The sequence below is a fragment of the Cynocephalus volans genome, chromosome 5 (assembly GCF_027409185.1).
Source record: "Cynocephalus volans isolate mCynVol1 chromosome 5, mCynVol1.pri, whole genome shotgun sequence".
NCBI classification, from domain to species: Eukaryota; Metazoa; Chordata; class Mammalia; order Dermoptera; family Cynocephalidae; genus Cynocephalus; species Cynocephalus volans.
In genome coordinates, this window is record NC_084464.1 from 96,755,347 (window position 1) to 96,779,578 (window position 24,232).

At 31.7% G+C, this 24,232-nt stretch overlaps 1 protein-coding gene across 6 annotated transcripts in view; it reads right to left on the minus strand.

Annotated features, from left to right (window-relative positions):
- The window catches only part of EPHA7 (EPH receptor A7), a 167,390-nt gene that overhangs the window by 15,738 nt on the left and 127,420 nt on the right, over positions 1–24,232 (minus strand). Inside the window, exons 6-10 of one of the 6 annotated variants that reach the window (XM_063097492.1) lie at positions 13,584–13,708; positions 10,723–10,891; positions 5,643–5,751; positions 4,935–4,990; positions 465–578 (exon numbers count right to left, since the gene is read on the minus strand). In XM_063097492.1, the coding sequence (XP_062953562.1) occupies positions 465–578; positions 4,935–4,990; positions 5,643–5,751; positions 10,723–10,891; positions 13,584–13,708 (573 nt within the window). Of the gene's footprint in view, positions 1–464; positions 591–1,862; positions 1,898–4,934; positions 4,991–5,642; positions 5,752–10,707; positions 10,892–13,583; positions 13,709–24,232 lie in introns of those variants that run through there. The other 5 variants (XM_063097491.1, XM_063097490.1, XM_063097489.1 and 2 more) reach the window with 5 other exon arrangements.

The following is a 24,232-nucleotide window of genomic DNA, read 5'->3' on the forward strand; positions in this document are numbered from 1 at the left end:
AGAAAAATAAAATTCCCTTTAAATAATTGACACACATTAATTTTCTACATAGATTTAAACAGTACAATGGCTAATACCTACAAATACAAGAAAAAAAGATAAAACGAACACTTTTCTAGAAAATGGTAAATCAAATAGGAGGAAATGTATATTCCAGGAAAATTCTGACTTTTTAAAAATACCACATTATTTCTTGAGCAAGCCAGAATTATTATGAAATAGATTACTATAATTTAAAAAATTCAACAGAAAATCAAATATATAAGGATTCTCTGTGCCATATGCTTCTTTTCCAATATTTTTCTTAAGATTTCATAAACAAGTACAGCCTCATTGCTTTCAACAGTTCAGGTAAATGCAAAAGTTCTATTCTTAAGATATAATTATTTGCCTGTCATTATGATGTATGACTTTCGATTTTGGCTAAATGGAACAGCTGAACAAGGAAGCTACAACAGCCTTACCTGCACCAATCACACGCTCAATTTTAATACAGGAGGCATCTAGCTCCTTGGCGAATTGATGGACAGCTCTATTTGGGTCCTCATAGGTTTCAGGGTCAATGTAGGTTTTGGTGCCTGGAAATTTAACTGTAATGATGTAAGAAAGCATGACTGTGATGAAGCAAAGCACTTATTGTGCAGTCAGCCCAGGAATTTCATTATGCAGAGTGCTCCTTGGAACAGTGAACTTGCTTCCACATCACCTGATTCACAGCAGTTTTAACAGACTACTTCAGTCTGCTGGCGTACAGGTATTATCTGCAAGATTCTATAGGTAGCATAGGATCCAGCTCATAGGTTACTAACTGAATTGCTTTTCCAGTAAATCAACAAAAGACATCCACCAAAATTTCTGACAGGCCTATCAGACTGGAGGTTTAATTAGATTCACTGCTATCATGGCACAGTTCGAGCCATATTGAGGTTTGTAATGGACTTGGAAACACATTTGTAAACCTATCAGTCAGTCAATCAATCAAATTAATACACTGGGAAAAGAAGACATTTCATTTACAGGTAGCCCACTACACTGACAGCAATATTAAAAACATTTAGACATCTTACTTATCCTTTTTATTTTTTAAAAGACCAACCACCATTGACATATACATAAAATTAATACAAGATGTGAGGGACTGCTATCACAGAATCAAAGAGAAATCTTCTAAAGACATAGTTTCGTCTTCACCTTGAAGGTCAATAGAGGCCAGATGTACAAAGTGCAGAGTAAAGTTAGAAAATTTACAATATTCCTGGGATCTGTTAACCAAGTATGACAGTGATTTGAAAGAGGAATGGTTTATATGAACTTCAATTATAAGGCTTTGGAAGATCTTAACTGCTATGAGGAGGTAGCCGATATGCCTCACAAAAGGTAGTCAAAATTCAAACAACATAGAATCATTTTAAAAGTTTCTTCTTAAAATGCACCTAGAAACATGCAGGTAACAGAAAATGCTATATCAACTTTAAATCCAATTTAATTACAATAATGTATTCCAAATCTAACCATTTGGTTAAAGACAGAGATACGATAAATAGGCATATATTTGATTATATTAATGCAACGAAAAAAATTACACTATATCCTCATAAAAACTTTATTGTTTTTAACAAAGCCACTGAACAATCTTTCCATTAAATCTTGCTATTTAGAGAACAATATATTTCTTTATATATTACACTGCAGCCTAACTGTGCTTATGTCATCACATTAAAATTATATTTTAAAAAGAAACACGCAACAAACAAAAAGAAGCAGAATGTATAAAGGAAAATGGAATTTAAAAATCTTGATTTATTTTGCTGTAGTTGATTGTTTATCCAAAATTGATTGTCTTAAACAATTATTGTTGCAGTTTATAAAACTGACAGATGCTCATTTGTTACTAAAGCTGAACATGAGAAAAAAACAACACAAGAAGAAAAGAGAGAGGGTATAGAAAGAGAAAAGAGAGAAGAAGGGGTACAGGGGAGGGGAAAAGAGAAAAAGAGAGAAGGGAAGAAAACAATAGGTTAACCTCCTAGATTGGCAGGCAGATGGAAAATGAGCCATCTTCTCCTTTTTTATTCTCTCAGTTTTTTTTTTTTTTTTTTTTGGTTTTGTTTTTTTATAAGGGAGCTAGATTGGAGGTAACCTTTTGCATCTCAAATGGGTCTCGGATGGTTCTTTATTCAAGCTGTCATAAAACATTTTGACAGGCCAGAGCAATTCTGGCATAAAAACATGAAATACTGCCCAGCTTGGATTCAAAGACATTGTTAGAAGACATGGTAGGAGGAAACAAAATGTAAATTGGAATTTCTTCACTAAACTCCTCCATTGTGTTTATACCTTTAAATGTAGCACTTGGAGCCATAGAGAGTTGAGGGCACCTGATACAAATGACTGGACATTCTATTAAATTCAGTGCAGTGCTCTAAAAGCTAGTTAAATGGTTGCTTTCAAGTTTCTGTAAAAATTCAATCTGGTGTCTTAGCACCTAGGAAAATTGTCTGTGTACTAAAGGAATAAAAGGACACCAACTTGTAAATAGCTGGTGACCACAGTGTTGTACTTTATGTATTTTAGATAAAGTCATAAAATGAAATAAAATGCCTGATTCTCATCAAATGACAACAAAAGGCATCCTTGCAAATAGGGTTTACCAAGAGATGATTTGTTTATGTGTACTTTATTTTTTCATTGCTCATTTAAAAGTGAATGTTTTAAAATAATGAAAATATTGACATAATTTCTGAATATTCTGGTTTGTTGCTTATGCCAACTTAAGGGTATGAGCTTTCTTTGTTTTAATATCTCATTTACATTTCTCATGAAAGTTAAATATCTTATAACCACCACTGATATTTTACTCTAGAAATTAAAACTGTTTATATACAGCAAGTTTATCTTATCTATATTGTCAGGTAAAACACACAGCTTTTTTCTTCTGATTACAAACTGGATATGAAATGTAAAAAAAGTGAATGGCATTAAAATATTAAAACCAAGTGATGACAATTAAGCATAAGGCTATGCAACAAGTTTTGGATAAGCCATGTTTCAATTTACCTTTGCCATTTACCTGCAAGTTAAAAGCAAATAAACTAAATGTATTTGATAATTTTGGGATGTCTCAGATATACTCAATAAATGAAAGAAATGTGACACACTGATTATAGTAATATTAAATAACTGTGCCATAAATTATTCACATATAGGTAGGAGCAGGGATTCTAGGAACTATGATCTTATGTTACTCTTATATACATTTAACACTAGAAATTAAAAATTAAGCATTCAAAGTTTTGATCCTCTCCTTCCTGTCTGGGGAAAAATATTCTCTCATAAAAGAGAAAAAAAAAAAAAAAATGGAACCTCCACTTTTTCTGTACATCTTCTTGATGCAAACTGCTCTCATCACTGAGGATTGTCACAGGACAATCACTGTCAAATTAGCAAAAGGAAGCTCCAATATTGGAAACATCAAATAATCCCAGGTAAGGTAGCAAAATCACACATGTTCAGTGATAATCAAGGGCAAATTCAAGTTTTGTGAGGCCTGAAACTTACGCAACTTGGTATACCCTTTTTAAGAAAAAGAATATATGACCATATACACAAAATTGCTGGACATTCTCAGGCCTTCAAAAAAATTCCTTGAAAGTGAGGGGCCCTGGAACATAAACTTCATAATAAAGCCATCTTTGGCCATACCGTTTACTTTAATTTGTAGTGATATGTATTATCCCACATGCCCTTCCTGCCTTCAAAGCTTGGAATTCTACTCAGTTTCATGTTCATTTAGATTTGTATTATGTAAAACCACTTCTCTTTCTAAATTAAAGTCAAGGTAAATGTTGGTTCAACAAATATAAACAGATTGAAGAAATACAGAAATAATAAGAACATTCACAAATTGTGAATTTAAACTACACATTTTCATTGGAATTAAAAAAAAGACTCATGAGGAAATTCTAAAACAGAATAGGAATTCCTGATCGATGCTTAGATATCCTTATGACTTTAGGATGGGTACATAATATCTTCTTAGATACTGACATAAGAATCAGATAAATAATGCAATAAAATATATAATTCTTATGCCGTTTATAGGAAATTTATGCATCAAAAATTTAGTATAGAGTACAGCTACTAAGAAAAATACATAAAATTGGTTTTTAATATTTTCAAGGATTAAAAACAGGAATAATGGGCTTGGGTAACAGTATGATTAATTATCAGAATGGAAATTATTTGATTGTTAGATTTTTATTTTGCCTGCATAAAGTAATAACATTTACCTGCATGGTTCTCATTTTCACTTGCTAGTCACATTGCAAAAATAATAGGTTTAATGCAGATGGACATCTATTTTCTTTGGCTCCGTGAACTTTCTTCTGACTATGATTTCTAAGATTAACTTTTAAAAATCAGATAACACAAATCCCCAGGAAAACATCAGAGGATTTAATCCTACTATTATACTACTTATGCTCCATGAAATATCTATCAGTGATAATTTATAGTAGCTGAAGACAAGGAGGCTCCTTAGCTTAGCCTTTCATGGTAGTATCACTAGCTGGGCGGAAAAAAAGGGCCTATTCTATCTTGAAATGATGTTCCTTAGCTAGAACATGGGCACATGCAACATTTAATAGATTATTATTAGAGTGCTAAGAAACACTTGGGCAAAGTTTTCAAAAGGAAAAATTATGATGTCAAAGCAGCTGAATATCATGTAGTTTATATTATATTTCTAAATATATTTTATTTTTACAAATTCACATCACATGACATTCATTCTAAATATCTCATTCGAATGTTTTCAAGCAACATTTGAGCTCATTATCTAATTTCAAGAAGGATGCATGAGGATTTTGTTCTTGCCAATATTGATAACTGTATTAATTGGGGTACATAATAATAAAGAAAAGCCAAACACTTACAATGAAAGTAAAGTTCTTCATCCCCTTCTTGGTCAGCTTTGCTATAACCACAGTGCCTGGAAAAAAGCAAATTTGTGACAATCTCAATAAATAATCTTATTTTATTTAAAATTCAGTGTGATGTACCTCAGTTTTTTTTAAGAACATAGTAGTTAGAGCTATAAGCTAAATACAAAAACCTTCCTGTTCCATAATTATGAACTAATTTAGTAATAATATAGTAATCCATATGATTTTAAAAATGCACAGAAAACAAAGTTTTTGTGTGAAAAAATGTAAAAGGAACGTCTTGTAAATTTAGATTTATCAATGAGTAAATATTTGCTTACATCTTTTCTGAAGGAAACAAACAAACAAACAGATTTTAAATGATTTCCACAGACTCTTCAATAACTAAAAGAGTAAATCTTTCCCCAGGTATCTTCTAAATTTACTATGAAACACTAACTCTGAAAATAACCAATAAAAATTCACTCAGTAGAAATTACAACACTCATTCCCATTAAACTAAGGACAGGGATGAAACTCATACTGTATTTTGATCTTGGGAGAATGACAATTTATTGACCTTTAGTGTTTTATATCAGATGAAGAATGTTTACATTTACTATTTAAAACTTTAATATACTAAATCAATAAAACAATAGGCTGACATAATTCTGAAATATCAATACATTTTGTGTTAGAGATTAGAACTTTGTGTTGTACCTTCTTCCGATGATGAAGCCAAAAACCATGAACACCAAAATGATGGTCCCGGCCACAGCAACCACAGCGATTATAATAACAGGATTTTGTTCACTTGAGACGGCTGTAGCTGTAAATAGAGGAAACGGGTTCAGAAACATTGATAACACCCAAGAACGTGAGAGGTTAAACAAGAGATATCTCTTTTATTTAATTCACTTCTAATTTTAAATAAATGCACTATACTATAACCATATAAATTTAAATAAATGTTTATTTCTGCATTTTAAAGAAGTGATAAGGACAATACTTTCACCTATTTTATATATCTTGGCTATAAAAGAAACCCATCAATGTCTTATTGAATGGCAATATCCCTACTTAGTCTTTGGAGGCTTAGTTATGCATTGAGAGGTAGAAACACTTGATTTGCAAATTCTGTTGAATACCTTTGTTCCTCAGCAAGGCATGTGATAACTCTTTGTCTTTACTTCTGGTATGTAAAATAGGAACCAAAACACATACTCCATGTATTTTATAAAGCACTTTAATATATGTTGAATGCTTTGTCTCTTACATCATCAAAATAGAATAAAAAACATCATGTAGTCATAGTAAAGCATCATGAATTTATAGTTCACTGTAATTCAGAAAAAAGATAAGCTGAATTGCTGGTGTTAATTTTCATAAAGGATGCAGTAACCAGATTTGAGAGTTTAAGATTATAAAGGAGCTAGCTTATTTATAAAAGAGAAAACTTTCTGCAAGTATGTTAAAAAACCATTTTATCATTATCTAATTGTAAACATTTCTTGTACAATACTAAGTGATTCTTCTATGCTCATTAAGGCAAGCCCAGCTGGACCTTTCTGAGAGTCTCTTTGGGAACAAGTACATATTTACATGTCCTTTAAAACAGCTTCTGATTCAGAATTCTTCCAAGTGAAATGAACTTATCACTACTATTTTTTTCGAATTAGTAAAGTTTTACTTATATGGTAATTCACAATTGTCAGATTTTCCCCATAGGATTATATTTTCAATACCAGCATAGACTTCATAAAATCATCAAAGACACACAAAACAATAAAAATGTATATTCTAATAAATGATCCAGTTGCAAATATTATATAATATATAATATGAAACTAATATAGTTTGCTTATTCTGAAACAATCAACAGCTGTACTCTTATTTAAAGCAGGATGGAAAAAACCACTTCTTGTTGGTGGCAAGGGACTGGGTCTCTTGAGCAGGAAATAATATGTAGGCAGAGTATATCTCACCACAATAGGCAGCATAAAATTTTTTTCTGATTGGCCTTTCTCTAGTTTATCTATGTCTGTCTCATTTTGACAACTTATCTCAGTTTTATATATCTATGCTAACAAGAGAGAGCTCGTACACTGAAAAATAGTAAAAATAACTCTGGTTTAATAGATAGTTTCTCAGCAAAGGTACTATATACACTTCCTAATTTATCACCTGCTGATTTGCTCCCTGAGGGAAGTAAACAAAGGTTAAAAAAAAAAAAAAAGAAAACTACTCCAAGTTTTAATTTCTAAATTACAGCATATTATCATACAACAGAGAAAAGATGACTTCAAGTATTGTTTGGTAGTTTTTTGTTTTTACCTGCATATACATATACTTATAAAGAGAGGAAAAGGAATGGAGTTGTTCTACTTATGAGGAAGGAAAAAATTATAGACATGTGTGTAGAAATTCTTTCCATTCAATCAGTTTGTCCCATGGGTCTAATTCTTTGCTTGTCTTAGGCTCAGTTCTTCCCTTAGCTTTAGAAATGGAACTCCAATGAGAAAACTTAACTTAGGTGAATGATGAATCAAAATTTATGAATATTTATGTGTTTTTATATATAGTCAGGGTCATATTTTAATCTTTCCATAGTTGACATTTACAGTCAATATTTTCATCTGTTTCATGGGTAATACATTTTCGAACTAATTTTTAAAGGCTGTACAGAACACCATGGTTTAAAAATTGTAAAAACAGTAGATTTGACTCTGTATCGAAGGGGATTTTAAGATGTTATGTGCAATGGTATGGACTGTTTAACTTGTCTTTTCAAACGATGCTGGAGTGACTTCTTTTTGGCAGCATCTGCCCTCCTGCCCTGCTTCCTAGCACAGTGACTCACTGTTCCCTAACATGCTGATAACTTTGGCCCATGCACTGTAACAGTGTTTAATTGTGTGGCCAGAATCTGTGTACCTGTCTGTCTTTTTCACTGCACTTTCAGCTGACAGCACCAACTGTGCCATCTAACTCTTAGCATCCCTAATACTTAGCACAGTATCTTGTACTAACTCAGTGTTTCTTAGAGGGTAGTCTGGGAATCACTGAGGGTCCTCAAGAGCTTTGCAGGGAATCTGCAAGTTCAAACTATTTTCATATAATACAAAGATGTTATTTGCCTTTTTCATTCTCATTTGCTCACAAGAGCACAGCTGAGTTTCCAGAAACTACATGACTTGTGAAATGGCATTACTAAATGGTTAATGTGTTTATGTAATATGTTTTTAAAGTTTCAGTTTTAACTTGTAATGTGATGAAAACTGGAATATATAACCCACACAAACAAAATCTTTTTGAGAGTCCTCTGAGATCCAAAAGTTTGAGAAGGGTTGTTTTACATAATAAGAGTTAATATATAAATTAATAAATACTAACTTAATGTAAGTTAATAATATATATATTATATATTATAATATATAATAAGAGTTAATAATAAGTTACTATACACAAAGTGCCTAGCACAGTGTCTATACTTGACACTCATGCTAGGCAGTATACTTGGCACTTTGTGTATATTAACTTATTTAATCCTCAGAATACCCTATGAGTAGGGTACTACTATTTTAGAATTTAATGTACAGAGAAGTAGCTCATTCAAAGTCCTACAACTGGACATGGCAAAACTGAGATTTGAAACCAGGCATTTGTCTGCTGGCATTGACAGTTACTTAATACCGAGTTCTACATTGATGAGTGTGTGGTATTCATTCATTGCTCATTTACTGAGTGCCGTCTACGTGCCAAGCACTACAGTAGGCACTGGCAAGACAACGGTAATTTAAGAAAAGATATGGATCCTTCTTTCATCAACATTACATTCCAGTGACAGAGAATATTCTGATGATAAAAAAAATCACTAAATTCTTTCTAATGCAAAAATCCACTTACAACATTCATTTCACATGATCATTCACGTTCTACTACTTCAACTTATTATCTGAGGCTTAATTATTTCTTTTGTAAATAATGAAAAGAACATCTATTAATCTCAGCACTCAATAAATAACAGTTTGGTCCATATTCTCAATTTACAAAGGAAGGAAAAGCCACAAATTCATTTTGGAAGTTTTCAAACCTAAATGTGAGATAACTAATTGATGTTTCAAGTTTAAGTTTAAACTATTCCTTAGAATATGAATATTAAAAACAAAAAGTAAAAATAAAAAAATGAAAAAAACATAATTTGAGGTGTCTTATTTATTATATTAGAAGTCATAAAGTGATATCATGAGATCAGTCGGAGTTGAAAACTACCAGAACATATTTTAACCCTTGACCACTCAAATGTTTAAATGTTGAAATCTTAATCTAAAGTGCTTTATGTTTTGGGGGCTAGTAAATTTAGATACTGCCATTTTTCGTCTTACATTCTCCATTCAAAAATATTTTGAAAGAAGAATACTGTATAGTTAATGCAAAGAATATTTATCAATTTACTCTACCTTTTAAAAGATCTATAAAAGTGTTTCTCTGAAGTCAAAATAACTCTTTGATAAAACTGTATTGATTAAATTTGTTTAAAAACTTTTTTTAAAATTGAGAAAAGAGAATCATGCAACATTTTTTTAAGAGAATCATATAACATTTTTTTTGAATTCACTATTATTTAGTATTTTGTAGGAACACTAGATTGGCAAGAAGATGAGGAGGTAACAGTTGGATGAACCTTGTTGCCTGAGTAGTAATGTCATGAGGAATCAAAAACTCAAAAATAAAGAAACACACGGAGACCTCAGCCTAGCTGAAGAGCAACCAGCAGTGGTACTCAAGGTGTTCTGACCATGCACTCTAATAGTAAACTGTGACATGCATCCTGACATACACACCTGTTTATTTATCATATACTGTATATATTTTTACTACAATATTGTGTTCCATCATAAAACATAAAATTATAAAGGGGCTTCTTTGATATTTGGTTATATTCTATTTTTAAGCTGAGTGACGGGACAGAGATATTCATTTAATTATATTCTTTAAATTTCATAGACACTTTAAACATATTCTTTAGCATGCTTAAATTATTTCATAACAAAAAAGGACAAATGACAAAAATAAAAAGAAATACACGTTCTAAGATCTTTCTGAACTCCAGTTTTTGAAATCATTGCTAAAGGGCAAGTAGCTTAAATTAACACAGGTTCTTAGATCCTATCTTTCTCTTGCCCACCCTAGTATACATCCTGGCCTCATGTGGGGGTTTCTGTGAAGGAGTAGTTTTGATGAACACAATTAGAGTAAGATCATTTTGAGGTTTACAGAAACATCTTGTGTCAACACACAAATAGAATGAGTCCTGCTTCTGTTTCTAACTTCACTTTTTTTTAACAAAAATACATTATATATATATTATGAATATATTAAAGAATATATTAAAGAATATAGATTATTCTTTAATATATTATATATTAATATATTAAAGAATCTATATATTATATGTAATATATACTTATTAAAGAATATATATTCTTATTTATATATAAAAGAATATATTAAAGAATCTAATTTATATGTAAAGAATCTAATTAAAATTGTAACGTTCTAACATTGCTAAATAGGTAAGCAAATTTTAAATTATTATTCTGAACAACATTTACAAAGTGCATATACATGTACATATATGTTTATATATAAAAAATATTTTGATGCAAATCACTCCTATATTGACAAAAAATATGCCAGTATGTGTATACAGTACATACACAGTATGTGTGTATATATGCCAGAGTTACTGAGTGTAAGAAGCCAAACCAAAGTTGGTAATTACCTTCAAACATTTTACCTGTAGCTTCCTCTAGTGTAGCAACATCAAGTCTGGGACTGTAATTTCCATAACCAGCAGCAGTAAAAGCCCGAATCTGGAAAACATACACTGTTCCTGGTTTCAAATTATTAATGGAGGCAGAAGTGGACTTGGTTTTTACTGTTGAGTAAGTCCGTTCCCTTTGATCCTAGAAACAATATTTACAGGTAATATTTAATTGTGATTGCAACCAGACAACTTGACAGTCAATTCTTGCAATTTACTTCAATTTGCTCCATTGTTTTTATAGAGGCTACATTTTACCTTGTGGAATATTACAGCATTGAGTTGTTTCTAAGACAATATAAAATGTAAATGGGAAAAGTATGCCTTCGTTCTACAAATTTCAAAGAGAAATAATATCGTTAAAACTTTTATGGTATTCTGAGCTTCTGCTTTGTCAGGACAGGGCACAATGGCAGGACCTATTTAGCCACAATACAAGTTGATCAAAATGTGGGTACACCTGTAAAATCTATGGTTTAAAAGAGGTCTTCATGTCAAAATGTAGTTCTCTTAATTTTTTCCTGAATGTTATTTAGCAAGCAAAATGCCATATACTAACAATGTAGAAAGTTATTAAATCAGTTAACACTATCACCACACTGACATACCAATTATTTTAAATAAAAGCCACATTTCTCACAGAATAAAAGCACATCTGCAAAATAGTATTTAATGAAATATTTTTACATTAAAATTTTCAATATGAAAGTTAAAATATTACATGGTTTATGGTTTGACAATATTTTAAACACCATTTAGTTCAATCTCCTATTTTTGATGTGAAAACTGAGGCTTGCAGAGTTTATTAAAATAATGAAGTCACATTTTTATCATCAATTTTTCATCCTCTAAGCATTAAACATATTTTTGTACATGTATGTGTGTATGTATGCATATATAAGTGTAAGAATAAAATAAAAAATTCAAGCATATAAAAACTCCATCAAAATATTTAAATAAATAAAAATTTAAAGCTTCACTGATGTGATTCTCATAGGCTATTTATGAATAAAAGTTATAAAAAATTATACTTCAAAATATATAATTTTAGACAGGTCTTATTTATCCTATAATAAATATCTTTGTTCAACTTTATCTGACAATAAAATTCATAGAAATCTTAAAATGTCAGTCTGACTTTTTGATTTGCCTTCATGTAGATGTGTGCATATATACTTAAACGTGATTTAGTGAAACTGATCTGTGACCGTCTTCATTATAATCATTTATAAAAATGATAGTTGGTATTATATGTATTTATTTCAAGTAAAAAACTAGTCATAACTCAGATGACACAACAATATACAAATCACATGCTTGCATATATTACAATAAAATACAATGCAGTACTGCTACTGTCTTCTAATAACTGCACAATTTGTGAATTTAGTGAATAATGTAGATACATTCTGTTTGTCACACAAAATAAAAAATAACTATTCCAGAGCAAGGATTTGCAAAATATTTCAGATTTTCAACATATTTCATATTTGCATTGTGAGAAACTTTACTCTCATTGCCTAACTTATATTTTTTAAAAAATGTGTTTTATTGCTTTTGAAATCTGATATAATTTCATGAAGGAGTGATACAATTCACTGAAAAACAGATATAACAAAAACCGCATTAAAAACAATGATCCCTTATCAAACACATTTGGTGGGACAAGAAATATATTCCCTGGTACAAAAATGAAGCATACAAAATGCAAGTGTGGCCATGAAGTCATGAAGTCATAATGTAAATAATAAGCAAAAATATTTTAAACTTAATCTAAAAAATTAGCACTAACTTTATTTTAAACTATGTTTTTCTTTGAAGAAAAAAATTTATCTATTACCCATGTACTGTATGCATTTTAATTTATTCAATTAAATCAACACCACCCCATAGTTTTTCCAAAGCATTAGGCCCCCATTTTGTAATTCTGTCTAATGGTTAAAATGGTTATGACTATTATAGCACTTCAGCCAACTAAGTTAATAGTAGCAATATTTATTATTACTATTACTTTAATAATGGTAATAGTTTCTGTGTTTCAAACCTTGAACAAGATCTTTCTGTAGGTGGGACCTGGATAATGATTTGTGAACAAGTTATACATATAAAATAATATAACTTTAAAAATAATATATATTTGTATTTTTTCTCCTCTCCAAACAAAACAGAAATAAATACACTCATATACTCAGATGTATCACTATTTACTAAAATTTAGTCATTATATGGAGATTAAAGGGGTAGCACCTGGGTTTCAGCCATATGATTTTTCATGTAGGGAGAGGTATAAAGAACTGGTAGACACTATTAGCATAACATATATGAAATAAACTTCAGAAAGAATTTAAACGAGTGAAATATCACCTGATTCTTAAGAATACTACATATTTATTATACAAAATGCTCTTATTTTTTTAAATTTCTAAATTATTTGAGGGTATCATCATTATCACTGAAATCGCATAAATTAAAGAAATCATTGAGCCTAAACTGACAAACTAAATAAAAATGTTTCCAAAAATGCATTGGGCTGTGTGGTTTCTGTGGTACTATAACATCCTACATCTAATTATTATGATATCAAAAACTGATTAAATAAATATACAAATGGAATATTTTCATTTATGTAACACAGAAACAATACATAGAAATCATAATTATAATGATGAATCAGAGACTCAGGGAGATGATTACTAAAAATGACTAAAATTAATTACAAAGTTTGAAGAAGCTCCAGATAGTTGGCATAATGACCAACCTCAGTCTACAATACAGCAGGATGACACAAGACACACAGCACATTGCTGTACATTTCAGCTGCTCTTAGCACTTACTTTCTCGTAATACTTGATTTCATATTCTGTGATGACTCCATTGGGATGCTCTGGTTCCTGCCAGGAAAGCTCGACACTCCGCTGCAGCACTCTCTCCTTCATTACTCCGCTCACTTGCGAGGGAGCTGTTTGGACAAGATGTGTCAATAAACAATGAGAAAATTCACTGGATGCCTCAAATCAAATGTCACAACTGATCAGTCCCATGCTGTGCCAGTTTCATTAAGGTAAAAGAAAGCACCTTTTCATAGCTCACAATTCAGAAGCTAATGAATATTCAAACAGGACCTTATTACTGTTCATAAACCTTAATAGAAATTTAAATTAAAGTGCAAACAGCAGACGATAGCATTGTTCAAGTTAGTGAAAAATGGAAATGATGGGCTGAGAATGACAATTAAGCAAATAAATGCTAATTAAGGCTAGAAAATATGATTTCAGATTAATCTCCAGTTATAAACTAAGTCCAAATATTTATTTCAAAAGCAACAGCAATTACAGTTTTTAAAAGAAAAATAAATAATTTAATAGTATGCCAGAAAAAGTATATGGAATGACTACTTTAATATTAAAGGGATCACACTGTTTAAAACGTTTTTATGTTTCATTTCTATATGTGTGAGTGTGTGTGTATTCCCAAAGAATTCTAAGTAATATTGGAAGAAAATTTTGTACTTTATTAGGTCAACCTCAAGGAAATACAAATGCTGTAACTAGTTAAAATATATACATGAACACACATACACTCACATACAGACTATGTAACCTAGGTTTCAAGCTTTGATAGCAGCAATTTGAAGCTACAGTCTTTCTCTTTCTATATGGATAATAATATGCTTAGAGTTCTTTCATTCTAATTAGTGGCATATATTCTTTTTGGTAGCTAAGACTGTGGAATGTAGCAAACTAATTTGCTCTGTCTAATTTGCTCAGTAATGATTAACTAGTTGTCTTCTCTGTCTAAATGAGTAGCAGCACTGGCTTGGCTGAATTTCAGTGGGGTCATTATGTTCCATGTATCATGCTCTATCTCATTCTGTAAAATATTTTCAGACTGTTAATTTAATTTTCAGACGTCCGAAATTGTTAATAATCCTGCTGACAGAAAAGCAATTACATGGGGCCTAAGCCGTTTAAGCGACCTTCTGATGTTTATCCCTTTGGCTTTATTTTGTTTCTTCTACTTCTTAATATTTTCTTTTATCAATGTCTAGAACACACAGTTTTCACTTCTTTCTGACTTGGCAATTTTGAAGAAAGGACATGGAAGAAGCATGACTCCCATTTCCTCCCAGATTACCAACAAAAGCGTAACTAGGGCAGATTAAGTGAGACAACTTTCCCTTCAAAAGATTGCAGCTGAAGTACTCAACAGACTGTTTACAGACTAAATGAATTTCTGATATGTTTTCAATGAATCAAATTTCTATTAAGAAATTTTATTTTTGCCACCACTTTTGAAACCTGAATATATGCAGCAAAGAAGAAATTGTCTCTAAAGTGGATATGTGTCTCCATCCAGAACAGGCTTAGCACATTTTAGCAGACTGTGATGTTCAAGAGACTGCTTCCTTAGGCCATAGCCTTGGGAAACATGAACACCAAGTAATCCTGAGATGCGATCCTACTGAACAAATAATCCCTAATGGTCTACATTACTTAACAAAATCATTCAGAAAAATCTGTATTTTAACTTTAATTGGTAGAATAAAAAAAAGAAATGCAGCACAGGTGAGAATATTGCAATGATCAACATAATGTAATTTACTCAAAAGGACTGCTGGTCTCTGATGAGGGGTTACAACTTATGTGTGCCATTTGAAAATAGGTTAGAAGGAAATCAGTTAGAGAGCTAGTATGTGTAAATCTCCAGGTCTCTTTTAAATAACACACATAGCTTAATGTGATTTTCAATATAAGTCAAACTATGACCTTTTACTTGGTTTCTGTCCTTAAGTACTATGGTGAGGGGCAGAAGACACTTCCAAGGTATGGAAGAGACTTGGGGATACAAATCTACCTCATTTAGTTTCTGACACACTGAAGCAAGACCTGGGTATAAAATGGGACTTCATTTCTGTAAGTTACACATCAAAATTACATTCATTTTTTCATCCTGCAAAAGAACTTTTACAAATACAATTATAGTAATTGGGAAATGGGGAACAGAAAGGCACCTAAAAATACATTTTAACTATATAAAATTTTGCAATTCATATCACAGCACTAATAGTGCAGTATGCTACAATGTATTTTCCCTCTCTCACGTAAGAAGCTATATCTGATAATGACTACATTCCTGATTTCTTGGATATTTCTTTTTTTTTTTTTATCACCTGCTGATACTATATCAAGTCACATGTTTTAAGAGGGTCAGATTGAAGTACTAGCACATGGCCCTTGAGAATGGATAAACTGAATGATATGCAAAATCTTTGTTTTATGTCCTTCAAACACATTTGGTACAAGAAAACTTGTTATATTTTCCCTTGAGTTTCAATAGGCATACAGGATGTACAATTCAGAGGATATATGCAGCTTATAAACAAAAACATCTCTAACCTAGTCAGATTCTAACAATGTCATTATTTTCAAATAAAGTTATACATTAAAGCAAATTTGAAGTGGCATAAGGTATGCTAATCTAAAAACACAATGATTTCTATGGTTAATATATTTGATCTACTAAATTAATCACATCATACCAATTTTACTAAGAATGTGCCAAAATATTCAATTAACTACAATCTGTAGTTCATTTCTGAAAAGAAAATGTAAACGACTAAATTACGTGCATATTTAAGAAACGATTAGGTGTTATGACATTTAAAGTACAATTTTCATAATTATCAAATGAAATTAAATATACTGCAGTTGGAATTGATGTGAAACTAATAAAGAATAACCAACAATAATAAAAGTCCCTGAGTTAGAAAATATAGAAAAACAAATAAGAGGAACTTTTTGACATGAATTTTGAGTAGGACTTCTAATGAATAATTAACATATTTATTTCTCATCTAAGTTTCTAGAAATATTCAAATATAAAAATTAACTTCAACTAAAGAAACAGATGAAACTTTTTTGCACTTAAAGATCTTCAAGACTTATCGGGACATAAGACATAATAAATAAATAAAATATCAAACAGACTAAGCCATGAAACACATTATTATTCATATTTGGAATCTTCACGAAAGATAATGAAAGATAAAAAATCTTAGGAAATTCAGAAATGGTTTCCATAGTTCAAATGGTAAATTTCAACAACATAAAAATGAAGTTGATAAAGTTGATGAAACAGGAAAGCAAAAGTCTAATGACAGGCAGAAAAGTAAATTTGTGGGCTGGTCTTTTAGTAAGAGACTCTGAATTGAAAAATAATCAGTAATAAGAATGATAGTTTAATGTATGGATGTGAAACAATTAGCATTTCACAGATTTTGAGCTTCAAACACTCCTATGTGGTGATTTTTGATCTTAATCAATTTCCAATTAAAATCCAATTATAAAAAATATATTTAAATTACACATTGGACTATATTCTTAAGTGCTCCATTCTTCCCTCTAAAATGTTAAGCTTACCTGTATGTACAGGGAAATTTTCTTATCATAAAGCAGAGAAAAAATGAAGCATAGCAGGTAGAATGGCCCCCCAAAGACGTCCATACTCTAAACTCTGGAACATGTGAATGTGTAAATTACATGGCTAAAGGGACATTGCAGATGTAATTAAGGCTATAGTCTTTAGAATAATACAAAAAAATTCCTGAATTTTTCTCAGAGGGCCCAATCTAACCATATGAGCCCTTAAGAGCAGAGATGTTTCTCCAACCAGGGTCAGAGAGTTGCTGCAGAAGTCAGAAGGATTTGAATTGTGAGAGGAAATCAACCTGCTATTGCTGGAAGGGGCCACATGGGAAACAGAAGAATATATGAGGACAGCCTTTAGGAGTAAAGGCTCACAGGCAGGGAAATGGAGACTTCAGTCCTCCAAGCACAAAGAAACTGAATTCTGCCCTTAACAGGAATGCTTGGAAGTAGATCTTCCCCAAAGCCTCCGAATAAGAGCCCAGACCAGCTGACAACTTGATTTCAGCCTTGTGCGGCTGTCAGCAGAGGATCCAGCTGAGCCTTGCTGTGCCCAGACTTCTGACCCACAAACTGTGAGATAATAAATTAGTGTTGTTTTAAATTGTTGTGGTAATTGTGGCAGCAACAGAATACTAATAAATACAGTAAGGAGAAAAGTAGACCTACTGAAATTTTTATGAAGTCTATGAAAAAAGGTTAGTGATAACGCAGTTTAATAATATATATCAAACTTCATGTTGAAATAGCATGGAGTCAAGGAATATTGATCTTGATTAAGACCCCAAACACAATGTTTTATAGAAAAGAAATTTCCGTTACATATTTTGAAGAAACATATTTTTTTTGTGGTGGAACTTTAATGAAGCTCATGAATCTCATTTTGGATTTAACAAGTAATTTATTTATACCAGTCATCATTTTCCTTGCACTTTTGTTCTAACCTAATTTCAACAAAGAATGAAGTGGAAAAATGTATTTGTATTTCCAAACAATACAGTGAGGTAAGATGGGTCAACAAGCATGAAATGACCTTTCTTCATGCATATCAAGTTGTTAAATCTATTGACACATTTGATTTCTACTAGGTAAATACAAAAAGTGAAAATGAAGCCATCTTTAGAACACAGTCAAAGACAAATCTGCTAATAACAGAATAATAGTCTTTGACTGAGTACTTTTGTTGCTATGATTATAAGTATGAAATTCATTTTTAACAATCCTTTGAAATAACAAACGTGTATTATTAGGAGCTTAGTATTTTCCAATATACAACGTTCAGCTTTCTTAATCTTCCCCACAGGTGTTTTCATTTTTGCACTATAGGACATATATATAGACACATATATAAATTTATTTCAATAACAAAACATTAGGCCAGAAGTACACATAGTATAGTGTAGTATCATTTAACACAGCAATTCCATTTTTAGAGTATGTAAAAATATGTATAAAAATGCTAACGTGATTTCATTAAATTTCAATTTCCTGGCATGAAAAAAGGGTCAGTAGCAAGATTATGAACAGTAAGTATTTAAAATAATAACAATAAAAAAAAAGCACAGGGACTAGGGGCAATTTAGTATACACCAATTATGAAGAATCCATTTACAACAGATGTCTGTCAAATTATCTTTGATTGGAGAGATGCATGATCTGTGACTAAAACAAACAGTAGTTGAAAAATATCAGTAGAAGACGAATTGATCATTTTTTCCATAATTAAATTATATTTGCATTGCTACCTACTTAACATTAGCTTGATATTCAAAATATAAAATAAACAATATAATAAAATATAAAACGAGTTTCTAAATAAATTCAAAAAATCTTACTCAAAAGACACCTTGAATAACAGCTAAAGATAAGATCTGAAAGTTCAGTGAAAAAATGAGTATGATGTTGAACTGACAAAGCAAGCAAATAAAAGCACCCTGGATGGGGCCCTAGTCAAGTAAGTATATATGTGAATTAAATCAACATATTTTCAGCAGTGTAATGAAATACATGACAGGAACAACAAGAGTCACTACTCCACTATTTGATCAGCTAAGAACAGTCCTGTTCTTTAAAATAGTGGTTATAAAATGATCTGAAAATACATTTTTCTGAGAATGAAATTTTCTTTGGTGTTATCAGATAATTGGTAAACAACTGTTTGGATGTTTAATTACTACAGTACAGGAGTTAGCACTTCCCAGCAAAATCTCTAAGTTAAATGCTTTAAAGGGCAAAGAGGTAACAGTTGTGGAGAAAGCTACAGTTGGCTGGTCCTAAGTGCATATTGGGACTTCTGTAGTCTCTGCCAAAGTACTTACTAAAATGCCAAAATGAAAGGTTAATTTGTAACTCCTGGTACTTCTCAATGTATTTAAATCAATCAATCGATCAGTCAATCAATCAATCAATCAATCTAAAACACAGTGGGTATAAATTAGGCAGTTTCCCAGAACTAGCTGTCTGACTCACACCAGTCCTATTCACAAATGAATAACTAAATGATGACCTAACAAGGCAATTCAAAAGGGTCAAGGAACCCTTGATATTGAGTCATACATGTTTCTTATCTTTTCAATCAACAGTTAATACTTTTTTTTTTTTTTTTTTACCTATTTTAGTTCTAGTCAACACATATTTGTTTGGCATTACTATATGCAGGATATTGAGGGTTTTTATAGATTTTCACAGTTTTCAAAATTCCCTTTCTCTCTATATACGTGTGTGCATGCGTACATGCACACACACATCACCTTTCTTTCCTACTATAACCTAATGAAGTAGTTATCATTGTCTTTTTATTGGCAAAGAAGCTGAGCCTTACAGAAATTAAGTAGCATCCCCTCAGAAAGAGGCAGATTTCAGATTAAGTCCAAAGTCCTAACTCCCAGCTTTTTCCAACTATGCTGAAATAATTCTAGGTGCTGGCTCTTCTTGAGAGCATATATTAGAAGGAGGAAAGCTGAGTAGTCATTTGTTCATTTAATATTTATCGAGAATCCACAATGTGACGGGACATTAGGTTTTGGGGATATAATAATGAGAAGACCCTTAGGTATCTGCTCAACAGGCAGTATTTCTAGAACCTGAAGCTAGCAGAAGAGGTTAAGCTGAGCAAGAATTTTTTAAAGTCATTTTTTAAAAAATCGCAAATGCATGTTTATGCTACCAAATTCAAAAAGTGGAAACTGAGATTCCCTCCCAACCTAGTCTCCATGTTACAAAGATACCTTTCCTTAAAGCAACAATTCTTCGCAGCTTTTTGGTATCCTTCCAGGAATAGTCTAGGTAAAAACAAATGTATGCATTTTTTTATATGAATGGTATTATTCTAACAGAACCTTGATTTTTTCCATTTATACTGTTATTGCATAACATGTATTATTTAACATATATAGATCTGCATCACTCTTTTATCACCTGTGTTATATTCCATTATATGGGTGTGCCATGATTTATTTGACCAGGCCCTTATCAACAGGCACAATCCTTTTCCAATATTTTTCTCTTACAAATTATGATGCAATAAATCTCCTGGCAAACTGATATTTAATATGAATTCTCTAAGGAGAAAAAAACATTTCAGAGCAGTCTAGCACTTACAAGTGAAAAGAGGTGGATAAGGTTATATGACTGAGTAAGCAAAATACGGCCACTGTTAAAACTCTAAATTTAGAGTTATTAAAAAGAAATGAGGGATAAAGTTATTATTATTTAAAATATTCCAGAGTATTGACACTCAAAGTACAGACTGGCTACTCAAAGAGCAGTTGCAAGTCATTGGTCTATAGGACGATGGGGAACTTGTATCACATGTACACCACCTGTGTCAGTCAGCACTTTTCTTGTTGTTCAGCTGACATTTTTACTTAGCATGACTTCTTGATGAAGCGTTTCTTTTTCTGTGCAACTCCTTGATCATTTTCTTTCTGGTGGAAGCTACTTATATATTGTACTCTGGAATTTTGAGTTAACACTGTCTTTTAAAAGTACTATAACATTAGTTTTAAGTACCCTTCACTGTTAAACTAAAATGCCCAAAATGTAAGATCACTATAACAATTTTACTGATTTCTGATGAGAGCTTCATTCATTCATAACTTTGACAATTTTCAATGATTGATTATAGTGTAAGCAAACAGTTATATGGACTTCAAAGGTGATGAGGTCTCAGTTCCTACCTTCCAGGAGAGTTTAATCTATAAAACAAATTAGAACATGAATGTGCACAAACAATTTGAATGCAAAATAAATATTATAGCATAGGTGAGATATAAACCAAGTGGCAGAAAATTCTTGGAAGGATGCAAAAAACAAAATACAAAAACATTTCCCTGTTGCCAAAAAATCATGTGTAATTCAGTATTTGACTGGTATAATGATATATTTAAACTAATTATCAGGAATTTTGGTATCATGTCTACTATCTGCAAGAGATAACTCTGTATCAATTAGATAATAACACACCCAGGTTCAAGACTGGGCCCAGGACTTTCTCTCTAGTAGCCTCCACCAGTAAGTAACAACTCACTGAATCATTCTTCTTCCACTTCAACTAATACAGAATTCTTTTTGTTGTTGTTATTGTTGTTGAAAGTACTGCACAATGTAGCCATTAATTATTTTATAGTTGTCTGTCTCCTCAGCTATTCTGATGCTCCTTGAAGGTAGGAAACAGAGAAGCTGTAGAGTGCAGGAGTGAAGAACATGGGCCCAAGAGCTAGCCTACTGGGTTTGTACCTGGAGCCCATTGCTTATTTGCTATGTGGCCTTGAGCAAGAAACAACTTCTCTGTGCCTCAGTTTTCTCAGCTTTAAAATAGGGATATACAGAGTGCATGCTTCATAAATGGAATTGTTATGGAAATTAAATGTATAAGTACATGTTAAATACTTAAAACCATTCCTGGCATATGGTGAGAATTCAAAAATTATGTATTATTATTATTATATACTTATTTTGTCAATATTAAAATTACTGATGCTGGGATCCATTTTAGAATACTCTGGTTCTAAGATTAGATTCAGGCATCAGTATTTTTTCAAATGCTCCAGAGATAAATCTAATATACAGCTGAGTTTGAGAACCAACTCCTTTGACAGTCTGGCAGGAACATAAATGATCATTTCAAGGTAAGATTCCAGCACTCATAATAAATGCTGGCAATGTCAGATTTTTAAAATATTATATTGACAATTTTTATTCAATAGCCATTTCAGTAAATGACCAATTTATAAAATTTGTACTCTATTTTGTATGTACCAGCTAGATAGAAAAGTAAAATTTTAATATTAAGTCATTTAGAAGGGACACATCATTGTAAAAAATGAAATAACTAACAAAGTGGGAAGAGGAACAACATGTACCCTTTTCAAAATACTGTCGAGGGAGAATAAAACAGATAAAGCAACTTCCTGTATTTTGAGTGTTGAGGAAACTAATATGTTGAATGATTTTTTTTTAAACCACTTTCATACTTGGTCTATCAGGTAATCTGGCTCCATCTCAAATTTTACATGAATCCATAGCCAAAGGCTACTTTATGTATAAGACAAATTACATGACTATGGCATGACTATGGCACTGCTTTAATGATAAAATATTTACAGAAATGATTTATCAGAAAGCATGGGGCAGGTATGCCACACAGCCAGACCCCTTTTTAATAAAGAACATGAACCCTTGAATAGAATAAGTTATATGATACACACACACACACACACACACACACACACACACACACACACACACACACACACACACACACACACACACACACACACACACACACACACACACACACACACAAATACTTCAAAAAGTTCATGGAAAAGTAGAACTAAAAGAGAGTATAAAATCTTTTCATAAACTTTTGGTAGCATCCTCGTGTGTGTGTATGTGTATGCATAAATGTATGTGTGAGTCCCATACATTTCAAATAAGTTATACTTTTCCATTAGAATAAAACTTGCATTACTGAACACCAGCTCCCTGCTGTGGACTGACTGAATTGTGTCCCCCAAATTTCATATATCAGAAACTTAATCCCTATTGTAATTGTTGAGGGTGGAAATTCTATTGTGGTGGTTGAAGGGTGTGGTCTGAGGAGGTGATTAGATTGTAGGACCATGCCATAATGATGGTGGTCAGGGGCGTGGTTCTAAGCTATTTAAAACAAGAGAGAGGAGGGTCTCTCTTTCTCTCTGCTCCTCCATTTTTGCAATGTGATATGCTGACATCACTGAAGTCAATACCAAAGAAAGCGTGCTGGCTGTGTTCCCTGGACTTTGGACTTCCTAGCCTCTGAAACTGTAAGCAATAAATTTTGTTTACTTTCTAAATTACCCATTTCTGGGTATTTTGTTACAAGCAACAGAAACAGACTAGTGCACCAGCTGTGTGCTTAATATGTGACTATACTGCATTTATAACTTCCCAAATACTTTTCCATTATACCAGCAGTTTTCATTATTGTAAAGTCAATGTAATGAATTGCAAACAAAATTTTTAAAGATGAACAAAATGAAATAAAAATCATATAATGATAAATATAATTTCATAAAACGTGTTTCACGTGTGTGTGCATAAGGATATGCAAAGTCAAGGTATACAATATGCATCTACAAAGTACTATTAATAAACATTTAAAAATGTTGAAAGTCACTGTATTACATGATACATAAAATTGAGGTTATGTCCATTAATGGAGGGATATATATTTGTTTCGGTTAATATATGGTAATACAAATAATAATACAGCAAAAATGCTTGACAGTTCCGTACTGTGTCTACCATTCATCTACCTCATCCCTGATATTGGTTGAAAAGAAAGACCAATCCCATTATATTTTGGCTGTTATCAATCTCATACTTCCTTTCACTTTTTTGTTTCTTTTTATTCTGTTTCTCTACTTCGTTTTCTTTTACTCTGGTATAGATTGTTTTTGACTGTATTTTTTCCCTAGGCCTAAAATCCATATTTATCCAAGCCAACCTACTTTCTTAAATATTATATAAAATAGTTTTTGAAGATTGTTCCTCATAGGTTTTGTTCATTTCAT